At 46.5% G+C, this 13,682-nt stretch overlaps 2 protein-coding genes across 4 annotated transcripts in view; one reads left to right on the forward strand and one right to left on the reverse strand.

The window, feature by feature from the left end:
* LOC118086526 (scaffold attachment factor B1) overlaps nucleotides 1–782 on the reverse strand; it is a 31,344-nt gene extending 30,562 nt beyond the window's left edge. Inside the window, exon 1 of the mRNA XM_035118242.3 lies at nucleotides 144–782. Within this exon, the coding sequence (XP_034974133.1) occupies nucleotides 144–401 (258 nt within the window). The 5' untranslated portion in view covers nucleotides 402–782. The remainder of the gene's footprint in view (nucleotides 1–143) is intronic.
* Nucleotides 783–9,342: 8,560 nt separating this feature from the next.
* The window catches only part of LOC118086459 (scaffold attachment factor B2), a 30,118-nt gene continuing 25,778 nt past the window's right edge, over nucleotides 9,343–13,682 (forward strand). For all 3 annotated transcript variants that reach the window (XM_035118077.3, XM_088672952.1, XM_035118079.3), the window contains exons 1-2: nucleotides 9,343–9,678; nucleotides 12,827–12,914. In XM_035118077.3, coding sequence (XP_034973968.3) covers nucleotides 9,493–9,678; nucleotides 12,827–12,914 — 274 coding nt within the window. In that variant the 5' untranslated portion in view covers nucleotides 9,343–9,492. The remainder of the gene's footprint in view (nucleotides 9,679–12,826; nucleotides 12,915–13,682) is intronic.

Raw genomic sequence — 13,682 nt, forward strand, 5'->3', positions numbered from 1 at the left:
GGGGGGGGGAGACACGCCGGGAAACCGCGGGGGTGGTGGTTTGTGTCCCCCCCCTTCCCCTCCATGTTTTCGTAAACGGCCTTCACACCACCCTTTATAGGGAGAAAAAGCCTCGCCTCCCCTCCCCCCGCCTCACAACTCACGCTGCGGAGGCGCTCGAGGAGGACGCTCTTGTTGCCGCCGGTGTCCAAATTGCGGCGCTTCAGTTCGGCCCGCAGGTCGATCACCCGCAGGTCGCTCAGACGACGGGTCGACCCGGCCGATGCCGCCGGCGATGGGGCCGCCGCCGCTTTGGCCTCGCTGAGGGGGGACGAAGGAGGGAGGAGCGGCGCTGCCGCCGCCGCCGCGTCGTCCCCTCCGGCGGCCGAGGTGTCGCTCCCCTCAGCGGCAGCAGCTGCCATGGTGCCTTGAAGCGAAGCGCGACGGAAGGGGCAGGAGGAGGAGCGGCGTCGCTGTTGTTGCCGCCGCCAACGCCGCTTTTCCCCTCAGGAAAAAAGCGGGCGCCGAGGGATGCGAGATGCTGTCTCCGCGTCCCGTCAGACAAAATGGCGGGAAGGCCCGACGACGACACCGTAACAGGGAAGGGCGAGTGCGCACGCGCGAAGAACGCGCACGGACGTCGGTGGGGGGAGGAGGAGGAGGAGACGTATACGCTCGCTATAGAGCAGCGGGGGTAAGGAGGTGGGCGGGGAAACACACCATAGACTCCCGTGGAAGGGAATCTTCTAGAGCAGCTGCTTCCGGTTTGTATGCCGGCGCAAGCCTTTCCATCTGGTAGCCTCGGGGAGGTTCTGGACTGCAACGCCCATGAGCCCCTGCGGCGATTGGCTTTGGGGCTGATGGGAGTTGTAGTCCAGGAAAAAAAACTAAGGCGGCGAGGGCATTAACGTGTGGCTTGTACAACTTGATTAATGGATTCCGTTTATACCCCACTTTTTTTCTTCCAAGGAGGTCAAGGTGGAGCACCTGGTCCCACTTTCCCATGCTCAACAAGGTGCACGGCTCTGAGCTAGTCTTTCAATGGGTTTCTTAGTTGCATTCTTGGCACCCATCTTTTCTTCAGAGACAATGGAAGAGTGTGCTTTTGGGGGGGAGGTGAAGTCAAACCGTTGGAGAGTTACAGCGCCTGCTGTGGCGGTGTAGAGACCGATGGGGGAGAGACATGTTTTGTTGCAGCTGGGGCAGACGTGCTGCTGCAGATGCACCGTGGCTTTACTTCTTTCTGTGCTCCTCCCAGCGGTCATTCCTCCTCTGGTCACTGCTCTGGATACAGGACCTGACTTAGAATTTTGAAGTGTCAGGCATAGCTCTAGTGGCTTTAGCCCAAACGTAGCAGAGTTTTCCTGCACAGCGCAGAAGCTAGTTGAGGTGGAAATGACTAGTTGGCTAGACGCAGAATAACTATTTACAGGATTTATTAAAAAAAAATAAAACCAGCAGAGTTTCTGCATACAAAGCAAAGCAAAATAAATCCTCTCTGTCTCTCTCTCTCCAACCATACGCAGCACTCCTACTCCTAACACCCAACGAGAAACAACTGTGCTAGCATTCCTAGATAACAGAGTTCAGTGCTGGTCATTAACCAATCAGAGAGCTGTTGCCAGGCCAGGCAGACCTTGGCTTTCTGCCAAGAGTAAATTGACACTACCTTGAGTTAATTGTGTGAAGCAAGAATCTGTAAGCTTCCCATGAGAACCAATTATCAGAAACCGAACACTCTGATTGTTTGCAAGGGATTCCCACATGGCAGAGTTGATGTTGCCAGCCTTATCACGTTTGCAAACATATTTGTAATGCAGAGTTCGTCTGGCAATGGGCCTGGTACCTGAAGCCACCTTCCATTCTGTGGACAGGACCATGCCATCATAAATGTCGCTGAGACAAGTGTGAATGTGCTGGGAATGTGGGCTTGGAAGAGCACACACAGAATTATGAAATTCTGTCCTGCCATGTGATACCCCAAGTCTTGCTGATGCTGGACATGTGGAAAGCGTTGAAGCGTCGCTTCTGTGGGTTCCGGTTTCCGCCGGCAGGAATGGCGGACCTGTTTTCCATCCCTCTGACCTTCGTAAGGAATTTGGCGGTTGCTAGGGGAGTAAATGGCAACCCCCTACCCTCTCCGGGGGTTACGGAGAGGGGCCGCTGGCCCGCGATGCCCCCAGACCCACTCCGACTGTTTATGGAGTGGGGGGAGCTTGGGCTGAAAAGCACTTACGAGGGCCAGGACTCCCGGACGCTAATCTGCATGGCGGGGATTTCCATGGTTAAAGAAGATAATTAGGCTTAAATCTATGGACATACTTCAGAAGGAGGGGAAGAAGCGCTGTTTACTGCTGAGAAATCTATGCTGCTGAGGGAGAGGAGTTAAAGGCTGTATATCATCTGGAAGAAGGATTGATGGGGACGGAGCGATAAGGGAATGGAGTTTTATTTTTCTTCATATGAGTTACTTCGTACCTTCCCAGACGCGATGTCCTGGCTTGTTTGGAGTGAAAGAGAAGCAAAAGACTGTGTGAGTTGAACTTTATAAACTGTTGTTACTGAGCATATTTTTTAAAGATGTGGAGTTGCCGATGAGAAAAGCCCCCCCCCCCTAGTCGGACGGAAGGAGTCCTGGACGCGTTCGGAGGATTTATGAGCTGTGACGCACTTTGAATTGGAGCAGCGACCTGAAGCTAAGTTCAGCTATAGGGCAAGGAGATCCATTAATTTACCAAGAGTTTATGGTTTGATGTTTGGGTCTTCTGCCTGGAAAAGCTGTAAATTTTATAAAGATCGTTAATCTTCATGGCTATGAGAGAAAACGAAAGTGATTTGAGCTTTTTAAGATGGCGCTGCTTCGACGCAACAGGGAGCTCCAGACTAAGAAGATTTATGGGGAGGCTGGACTGATTAACCCACACAGGAGAAAGAACATTTGTGAAACCTTGTTTGATATTTATCTCAGCAGCTGGGAAACAATCGGTTGAAAGTGGAAAACATCTATGTGACTGTAAGGGGAAGATCTGGATTATTATGAACTTGGAGGACGATTTGAACTTTAGAAAAAAGACGGCAGTGGACGGTTGCGAGGAATCCCCAATTTCTTGAAGCATGGGAACCCAAATAAAAAATTCTTTAGACGATTTGGCATAACATTCGGTTTGATTGATATATATATGTGTATAATTTGAAATAATGAATGTGATATAATTGGTTTTAATTGGAAAATTAATAAAATATATTTTTTTTAAAAAAAGAAGCGTCGCTTCTGTGGGGTGTAAGCTGTCCTCGTTTCACTTCCATAAAACAGTGCCTAGTAGACCATCTTGGTATAGTATTGGTCATTAGGATCACATTTTCCCAAACTCTCTTCTAGTGAGTTCAAGATGGAAAAAAAAGTCCTGCATAAGAGGGCAACAGGGAGAGTATGTTATTTTGTAGTTATGGTTTTTTTTCATGTCGTAAGCCACCTTGAGCATGGTTTGAACTGTGGAAAGGCAGCATACAAAGATATTATGTATGTATTTATGTATTTATGTATGTATGTATGTATGTAGGGCTGAGAGGAAGTGACTGGCCCCTAAGGTCACATGGTGGTTCTCAACTTTCCTTATACTTGAGTGGGCTGATTTTGTTGTTTTTGTTAAATAGATAAAAATACATGTAGGTTTAAAGATGTATTGGTCTTTTATTGCTAATTATTTGCAAAGGGTTCTAACCACTTTGAGCATTTCTTGTATATGGCTTATACACAATTAATTTTGTAACAAAAAATTGCTCTCTTAACTAAAAATTGCTTGCTAGGATGAACCACTGTGTCAATAGAACTTTCCACAGTATATTTATTATACATTTAATGGGATTGCAACCAAGCAGAGCCTCAGAAATGAATGGACAGGACTAACATATGTAGGTCCTTTAACATAGGTCCTTTAAATTCAGTGCTCTGAGTGCAGTTGGAGACAACTCTGTAAATTCATAATCAAATGAATGGATAAGGTTACCTTAGATCCATCACATTCATTGGGTCTACCCATAATAACACTTAAGGTAAAGGGACCCCTGACCGTTAGGTCCAGTCACGAACGACTGGGGTTGAGCCACCCATCTCGCTTTATTGACCGAGGGAGACGGCATACATTTTCCAGGTCATGTGGCCCCATGACTAAGCTGCTTCTGGCAAACCAGAGCAGCACACGGAAACACCGTTTACCTTCCCACTGGAGTGGTACCTATTTATCTACTTGCACTTTTATGTGCTTTCTTTTTTTTTTTAATATATTTTATTAATTTTCCAATTAAAGCCAATTATATCACATTCATTATTTCAAATTATACACATATATATATCAATCAAACCGAATGTTGTGCCAAATCGTCTAAAGAATTTTTTATTTGGGTTCCCATGCTTCAAGAAATTGGGGATTCCTCGCAACCGTCCACTGCCGTCTTTTTTCTAAAGTTCAAATCGTCCTCCAAGTTCATAATAATCCAGATCTTCCCCTTACAGTCACATAGATGTTTTCCACTTTCAACCGATTGTTTCCCAGCTGCTGAGATAAATATCAAACAAGGTTTCACAAATGTTCTTTCTCCTGTGTGGGTTAATCAGTCCAGCCTCCCCATAAATCTTCTTAGTCTGGAGCTCCCTGTTGCGTCGAAGCAGCGCCATCTTAAAAAGCTCAAATCACTTTCGTTTTCTCTCATAGCCATGAAGATTAACGATCTTTATAAAATTTACAGCTTTTCCAGGCAGAAGACCCAAACATCAAACCATAAACTCTTGGTAAATTAATGGATCTCCTTGCCCTATAGCTGAACTTAGCTTCAGGTCGCTGCTCCAATTCAAAGTGCGTCACAGCTCATAAATCCTCCGAACGCGTCCAGGACTCCTTCCGTCCGACTAGGGGGGGGGGGCTTTTCTCATCGGCAACTCCACATCTTTAAAAAATATGCTCAGTAACAACAGTTTATAAAGTTCAACTCACACAGTCTTTTGCTTCTCTTTCACTCCAAACAAGCCAGGACATCGCGTCTGGGAAGGTACGAAGTAACTCATATGAAGAAAAATAAAACTCCATTCCCTTATCGCTCCGTCCCCATCAATCCTTCTTCCAGATGATATACAGCCTTTAACTCCTCTCCCTCAGCAGCATAGATTTCTCAGCAGTAAACAGCGCTTCTTCCCCTCCTTCTGAAGTATGTCCATAGATTTAAGCCTAATTATCTTCTTTAACCATGGAAATCCCCGCCATGCAGATTAGCGTCCGGGAGTCCTGGCCCTCGTAAGTGCTTTTCAGCCCAAGCTCCCCCCACTCCATAAACAGTCGGAGTGGGTCTGGGGGCATCGCGGGCCAGCGGCCCCTCTCCGTAACCCCCGGAGAGGGTAGGGGGTTGCCATTTACTCCCCTAGCAACCGCCAAATTCCTTACGAAGGTCAGAGGGATGGAAAACAGGTCCGCCATTCCTGCCGGCGGAAACCGGAACCCGCACTTTTATGTGCTTTCAAACTGCTAGGTTGGCAGGAGCTGGACTGAGCAACGGGAGCTCACTCCATCGCGGGGATTCAAACTGCCGACCTTCTGATCGGCAAGCCCTAGGCTCAGTGGTTTAGACCACAGCGCCACCCGCGTCCCATAATAACACTTAGTTGGATACAATCTTTATATATATATATATATATATATATATATATATATATATATAATTTCTGGTTTCAGTAGAATGTTACATAGTATTATATAACACAACAACAAAATTGCTCTGGTCCATGGGGTCACGAAGAGTCGGACACGACTAAATGACTAAACAACAACAATTTTTTAAATTTTGGGTTGCATGTGACTAATCAAGTTCATAACAGACATTCTGATTCCATTGGCTAACTTCACACTCCTAACAATGTCTACTCAGAAGTCAGTCCTTTTGAACTCAGTGGGACTTACTCCTGCGCTAAACGCAGTGAATGGGGGGGGGGAGGCAACCTTGTATGTTATATGAGATATTACTACCGTATGAAGGCATCTTAGACATCACCTTGCCGACAAAGGTCCGTATAGTTAAAGCTATGGTTTTCCCAGTAGTGATGTATGGAAGTGAGAGCTGGACCATAAAGAAGGCTGATCGCCGAAGAATTGATGCTTTTGAATTATGGTGCTGGAGGAGACTCTTGAGAGTCCCATGGACTGCAAGAAGATCAAACCTATCCATTCTTAAGGAAATCACTGGAAGGACAGATCGTGAAGCTGAGGCTCCAAGACTTTGGCCACCTCATGAGAAGAGAAGACTCCCTGGAAAAGACCCTGATGTTGGGAAAGATGGAGGGCACTAGGAGAAGGGGACGACAGAGGACGAGATGGTTGGACAGTGTTCTCGAAGCTACGAACATGAGTTTGACCAAACTGCGGGAGGCAGTGGAAGACAGGAGTGCCTGGCGTGCTCTGGTCCATGGGGTCACGAAGAGTCGGACACGACTAAACGACTAAACAACAACAACCGTATGAAGGAATCCTGTACATCATGAACTGTACTTTATTCCTGAAAACAAATAGCCACCTGATACACTACACTGACATTCCTCACACATTCAGTGAAAGAAATGAGACCAGTCAGGGTAATTGACACTAGATTCACAATGTATTCATTAGAGGCAAACATTGAGACTATGAGGAAATATGTGCATGTGGCAAGGGGCCACAAACATATCCATAGATGTCCTGAGTCAAGTAGCTGTTACATTCTTTTAGCAAAGCTGTTCCTGTTTGGGGGAAAGAGCTGACACATTAGCCCGCAATTATGCATACCGTATGCCCAACTCCAGAAGACCCCCATGGAACTGTCTGTATTTAATAATATGTTGAGCTCCAGTTAATGAATGTTATCGAACAGCGCCATCTAGAGTATGTAGCTCTGGTACTGCAGCCATATGAAATGTTTCGCTTTCAATTGACAGCTGTCATTTATTTCTGGTGACAATGTACTATGTGTCTAACCTAGAAATAATTGTATCCTGTCTAAGTCACTGTATAAAATTGCACTGTGCAGAGCCTTAGGAATCCACTACAAACAGCTGCTCCTACCATCTCCATAAGCTCTGTTTAGCACAAGGAAAAGGAGACTCTAGACAGCCATTTACCGAAAAGCGTAGAGTCACGTAGGCAGGAAACACCTCACCCCAGAGGTGACACTTAACTTAAGTGGGAGACAGGTAGCCATCAAGATCACAAATAAAGGCAGCCCAGGAATGGATTCTGACTCAGGAATGGCTCAGGAAGTGTAAATAGTTTTATTGTCTTGTATTACTGGGTGATGAGCAAAAGGTGGGAAGGATGGCTACCTGACACCCAGGTACTGCCCATGTACCTCCCCTCTGATGATGTAGAGATGATGTAGTGATGATGAAAGGTGGGAGAGGGGACTGGAAAGTCGGGGAACTAATAAAAGTTGGGTGCGCCTTCTGGGAGGGGTCCGGCTCATCTCTTTGCAAGAGGAGTGCAGACCCTGCTATAGCAGTTTTGCTTATACAAATAAAGGTCAGGCTTATTAGCCACTTTGCTTTAAAGTTTTGCCTTGGTCTCTAGCCTGATTTCTTTCAAACCTCCAACCGCATGGAATCCTTTTACCTAGTGGGCTCACAGAATCCCCCCAAGGACTAGAGACCAGCCTGTGAGCATTCTGGTTCTTTTCACTCCTTAGTAGATGGGGCTAGGATTACAGCCTTACTTCTGTGTAGACATAGGGTTGGTCTGGGACACAATCCTTCTCCCTCCCAGTCGCCTTTTCATCGTGTGCATTGTCTAGGGTGGGCTCAATACACTTTGGCGCCTGAAGTGAGCCACAAAACAGTGCCATCTCCCGGCCACTGCACCAGGGAAGAATGGGTGAGTGAAGGCTGTAGAAAAAAGCTGCCTCCAAGGAGCACGACTGGTGCTGCCGCCATTGCAGCAGTAGCGCACAATGCATTCTTCAAAGGCCAGAATCGGCTGCCCTTCTACATCCTGCTGCCTAAGGCAGGCACCTCACCTTGCCCCATGGGTGGGCCAGCCTTAGTCATGTCTTCTGTACACCTCTCGGAGCAGGAATTATATTGCGAACGATCACTGTAAACTACTTTCAGTGTCTCTTTTGGCAGGAGTAAAACACCTCCAAACAAATAGCTGATTACATTTATTATATTACTTGTTGCATTATTACATCTGGTTATGACGTTAATACCTCACTTTTCCTACCAAGGAGGTCAGGGAGGTCCTCTCCCTCCTCTAATTTATCATCACAACAGTAATGTAAGGGTAGGTTTGGTTGGGGGACTGTGCATTCATGGAGCTTCATGGCAGATCCTAAACTAACCCAGGGATGGGGAGCCATTTTCAGCATGAGGACCGCATTCCCTCCTCCTGAGGCCACATGCCCATGGTGGGCGGGGCTGGAGGTGACAGTTGGTGGAGCAACAGGTGTTAATTTAACTTTCCTACAATAGGTAGTTTCCACACCCTCCCTCTATATCAGGGGTAGGCAATCTAAGGTCCGTGGGCCTTCTCAATCCGGCCCATGGATGGTCTGGGAATCAGCATGTTTTTACATGAGTAGAATGTGTGCTTTTATTTCAAATGCATCTCTGGGTTATTTGTGGGGTCTGCCTGGTGTTTTTACATGAATAGAATGTGTGCTTTTAGTTAAAATGCACCTCTGGGTTATTTGTGGGGCAAATATTTTTTTTACAAAATATAGTCCGGCCTACCACATGGTCTGAGGCCCACGGCTGAAAAAGGTTGCTGACCCCTGCTCTATATCCTCCAACCAGGTAAGCAAGAAGGATTTTCGGAGTTTTAAGAGCTTTTTAAAATTTTACTGCGAAGCAACCTGAAATCTTTTGAAGAGTGGTATGTACATTTAATAAATAAGGATAATAATTGGAGCTAAGCCAAAAACAAAAACCCAACACTGAAGAAAAGGCACTTCATTTATTTTGCGTTTTCATTTTGTAATTTTATGTTGTGAACCCCATTTGATGCAGGGTGCTATACAAATTTAGTAAATAAGTCAACAAGGGCCAGTGAGGGATTTGGCCTGGGGAAGAGCCTCGAGGGCCACATAGACCCTAAGGGTCTCATTTAATTCCACATTTTTTGCGATAGCCAAGCCATATTACAAATGTAGTTTTCCGGGACAAAATGCTACAGTGGAGAATTTTGTCCCTTAATTCACCCCCCCACCACTTTCCTTAATACGCATGCGCGCAAAGCAGCAAGTTTCCTTCCTGCCTGGGCTCGCTCAACCAAAGGCGCATGCGCCAGAGCGGATCGTGCACTCTGAGCATGCGTCGCAGCGAGCCCTGCCTGCTCTGCGTCTGCGCGTAGAGCTGCGGCCGCCATTTTGTGTGTAGCGAGAGGAGGCGCGCGCCGCGCAAACTGCCACTTTAAAATTTTTATTTTATTCTGCATTTTAAATATATATATATTTAAAGAAAAGCAGCTTTTGTAGAAAAAGGGCCGAGCAGGCAAGTTCCTTCCGATGGCGGCGGAGAACCTGGCCGGCGAAGCAGCGGTTCCCCTCAGCGGCGGCGGCGAGTCGGATGGCTCCTTCGGGGTGACGCGGCGGCTGAGCGACCTGCGGGTGATCGACCTGCGGGCCGAGCTGAAGCGGCGCAGCTTGGACAGCAGCGGCATCAAGAGCGTCCTCCTCGAGCGGCTTAGTAAGGTGAAGAAGCGTGGGCGGGGAAATTAAAAACGCGCCGGCGTGCAAGAGGTTAAAGGCTTACTGCGCGTGCGCCTCCAGTGGCCTTTGCCCCCCTTCCCCACCCTCCTGTGGATTTGTAGACTCAGAGCAATTAGACGCCCTTTGGGAGCGCGGTATTCCGAGTCCGCTTTGGTATCGATCGCTTGTTGTCTGTAAAAAGTCGAGTGTTGTCACTAGGTCCCCCTGCCCCGAAGAGGCTGCAATCTCCTGGTATCCGAAGCGCTGTCACGTGGAAGATGACGACGACAACAACAATTATAGTAATTTTATTATTTGTACCCCGGCCATTTGGCTGGGTTTCCCCAGCCACTCTGGGCGGCTTACAACACATAAAAAGTTGTAAAACATTAGCAAGCTTTATAATTGTTATGATGATTACTATCCCGCTGCTAATGCTGCTGCTGCTGCTGCTGTTGTTCCTCCTCCAAAGTGGAAGGACCCGGATGGATGGGTTCAAACGAAAAGAAAGGAGGTTCTCTTACTAATTTAATAAAATCTCACACGCTGCTTGGTGCAGACAAACAAAACAACAGCTTCAAGGCTGCTTGCAAAGAGGTAGAAGCATAAAGAACCGAAAAAAATTCATACCCATGCTTACACTAGTGTACAAAAAGTGAAAAAACTGAATTGGATCAAATTGCCTAAACTATATGTTTAGGAGGAACTTGCTGTACTGTTTTTAATATTCAGTTGGAAGCTGCCCGGAGTGGCTGGGGAAACCCAGCCAGATGGGTGGAGTATAAATAATTTATTATTATTATTATTATTATTATTATTATTATTATTATTATTATTATTATAGAGCATGCACTACTCTGGCGAGACAGTCCGCAGGTAGGTACCGGTGGGGTGTCCGCCTGCGTACCAGATGGAGCTGGTAGACAGCTGCCCTGGACACAGAACTTAGCTGTGCCTCCATGGACAGCTGCCAGTCCAAAATGACTCCCAGGCTGTGCAAGACTTGGGGCATCACACGGTAGGACAGAATTTCAAAATTCTGTGTGTGTGCTCTTCCAAGCCCACATTCCCAGCACATTCACACTTGTCTCAGCGACATTTATGAACCCTCATCCCCTAACACCACTTTCTGAACACGGCCCAGGAAGAAGGAGTGGAACCACTGTATAACAGTGCTCCCAGCCCCTCTAGATGGTCCAGAAGGATGTCATGGTCGATGGTACCAAAGGCCACTGAGAGATCCAGCAGAACTAGAGAACAGCTTTCACCTTTGTCCTTAGCCTGCTGGAGATCATCAACCATCAATCATCAGCCTTAACTCTTCTGATAAGTACTTGTGGTGGGGTTAGACCTGTGGTGGTGAACCTTTTAGAGACCGAGTGCCCAAACCGCAACCCCAAACCCACTTACTTATTGCAAAGTGCCAACACGGCAATTTAACCTGTATATCTCATTTTTTCTGGGTGTTTCATGTTTCTTCTTTATGAATGCTGTTGTAATAAAGAATTCTTCATAAAAGTTACTGCATTATATTCTTCATTAAATTATCTTTCCAACGATACATAATTTTATGGCATTAGGGCTTTTTTCCCCTTAAAAAAAAGGTTTATGGGTACTCTCATTTTGACTCAAGAAAATCTCCACCCAGGGGGGGGGGAAATAAATACAGTTTAAATCGGGGAAAATAAATACAGTTTTCGAACAGTTTAGTTCTCGAACTACTTGGAATCTGGACACTTCAAACCCGGGAATGAGTGCTCTGGTTTTGGAATTTTTTTCGGAAGCGGAACGTGCTCTATTCTGAGTATAACTTCCGTTTTTATTGTCACACTTCCGTTTTCCTAGTGAGGGAAGGTGGGCCAGGCGGCAAGCGAGCAGGGACCTGCTGCCCTCCAGCGGTGGGTCCCTCCACCGCCGCCACAACAGCAACCTCCTTCTCCAGCACTGGTGGCCCCAGTGCTGAGTGAGGGAAGGCTGGGCTGGAGCGGCAAGTGATCAGGCAAGGGATGTTGCCCCCCTCCTCCTGCTTGCAGGCAAGTAGGAGTAGGGTCGGGCTGCTCCGCTGGGCAGCGTTGCTGCTTGCACGGGAACAGGAGCTGGATTGGGGCTGCTCAGTTGGGGAGGTGCAGGCTCCATCACACTTTCTGTTGAGGGGTTTGCAGCCACACTCCCCTCAAGGGAGAAGTTTAAAGGAGCCCCCACCTCCACATCGGATCCCCTGCAACCCTGTGAAGGCAACCAGACTGAATTTAAATTAAGGGGAGAACTATGTGTGGCACTTTGAGCTGATTGGAGGAAAGATGGAATATAAATGCAATAAATAAATTAAAATCAATGTGAACCTAGTTTGTCAACTAAGAATAATGCATCTGATGTCACTCATGGACTAGTCAACAAAAGCTATGGTTAAAGTTAAGGTGCTGCCAAGGGTTGTTTGTTGGTGTGTTTTGGTTTCTATCCCTGGGATAGAAGACCCCTAGATCCTTTTCACATGTACTATTGGCAAGCCAAGTGTCCCCCACCTTATATTTGTGCACTTGGTTTTTCCTGCCTAAGTGTGTTTGTCCCTATTGAAATTCATTTTGTTAGTTTGGGCCCAGTACTCCAATCTATTAAGGTAATATTGAATCTCTATCTTCAGTGCCATTAGCTACCCCTCCCAGTTTGGTGTCTTCTGTAGATTTGGTAAGCATTCCATCACTTCCTCCAAGGAAGCAGAGACCATGGTCCATGAACCTGCGCAGTCAGTGGCTTACTTCCAGTATATTTCTCTCTCTTCCAAGGGCCATGACCTTTAACAGGAAGCAGTGATGAAAAACACTTCTCTGTAAGGGAAGCTGAATATGCCATTGTTCTGCAGCAATTAAGAAATCTTGAACTGGGAGAGGTGCAGTCACAAAGCCACCTTCAAAGAATCATCAAGGCTGGTAGGCTTCATAGAAGATCGTGTCCTGGAACCCTGATGCTGGAAAGGAAACTGGATCTCCTGGTGCTGGGAGGGGAGCTGTGACATTCTGAGCGGACCTGCTGCCATCCGATCATTCCTGCTTCAAAATCTTGCAGCGTAGTTATTTTGTCCTGAGAAGGGCCATGGGATTGTCCTGAAGAACGAGTTGTAAAGTAAATGCTTAACCTTATGTTCTTTTAACAGGCTATTGAGGAGGAGGGGGGAGACCCTGAAGAGATTCCAGTGGTGACAGAAATAACCACAAAGAAGGTGCCCAAGAGGAGCAGCAAAGGTATGCCGGGGAATAGGGGAGGAGTTCTGCTTGCATTTGTATGGTTAACTTGCCTATAGCTGTGCCTCCCCCAAAATGCTGAGAAAGAGCATTTGCTTAAGACAGAGTGCCTGGACAAATCACAGAGTTATGCTCAAGAATTCCTATATCAAGCACTCAGTCACCCTCCCCTTCCCCTTTAGTTTGAAGCAGTATTGAAATATGTTTACTGCTTCATTTGCTGTATGTATTCAGTTTATGACCTGCCTATTCTATACCTTCTAGGCAACTTACACCAAAAAAATTAAAAATGCCAAATGGCATATTTTATTTACAAAGCGGAAACTAAAAACCAAAAATCCAGATTTTTGCAGATGCATTGATTTTTCTGGTGGGTTTTTCCCTTTCCTATTGGTGCAATGTATTTATTTAATTATTACTCATTTATGCCATTTAGATATCTCCCTTTAGCCTAAAAGGCTGCTGATTTGGAGCAGACTGTTCATCATTGACCAGTGGGTCAGGACCCGCTGCTGTGTTGCGGCCTGATCTAGGTTGGGTGGCAGCCCTAGCACACTTTGCCATACATACGGCAAAGCATTAAGCAACGGATCTCCAAATGGATGTTTGGGTCGTAGTGATAAATGGCAAAGGGTACTGGGGTAGACATTGCATTGACCCATCTTGACAACATTGCGGGCCTTATTTATTTGTGAAATTTATACCCCACCTTTCCTCCAAGGAGCTCGAGGTGGCATACATACTTTCCTCCTTTTTTATCATCAAAAC

The sequence above is a fragment of the Zootoca vivipara genome, chromosome 6, assembly GCF_965207765.1.
Source record: "Zootoca vivipara chromosome 6, rZooViv2.hap1.1, whole genome shotgun sequence".
Lineage (NCBI taxonomy): Eukaryota > Metazoa > Chordata > Lepidosauria > Squamata > Lacertidae > Zootoca > Zootoca vivipara.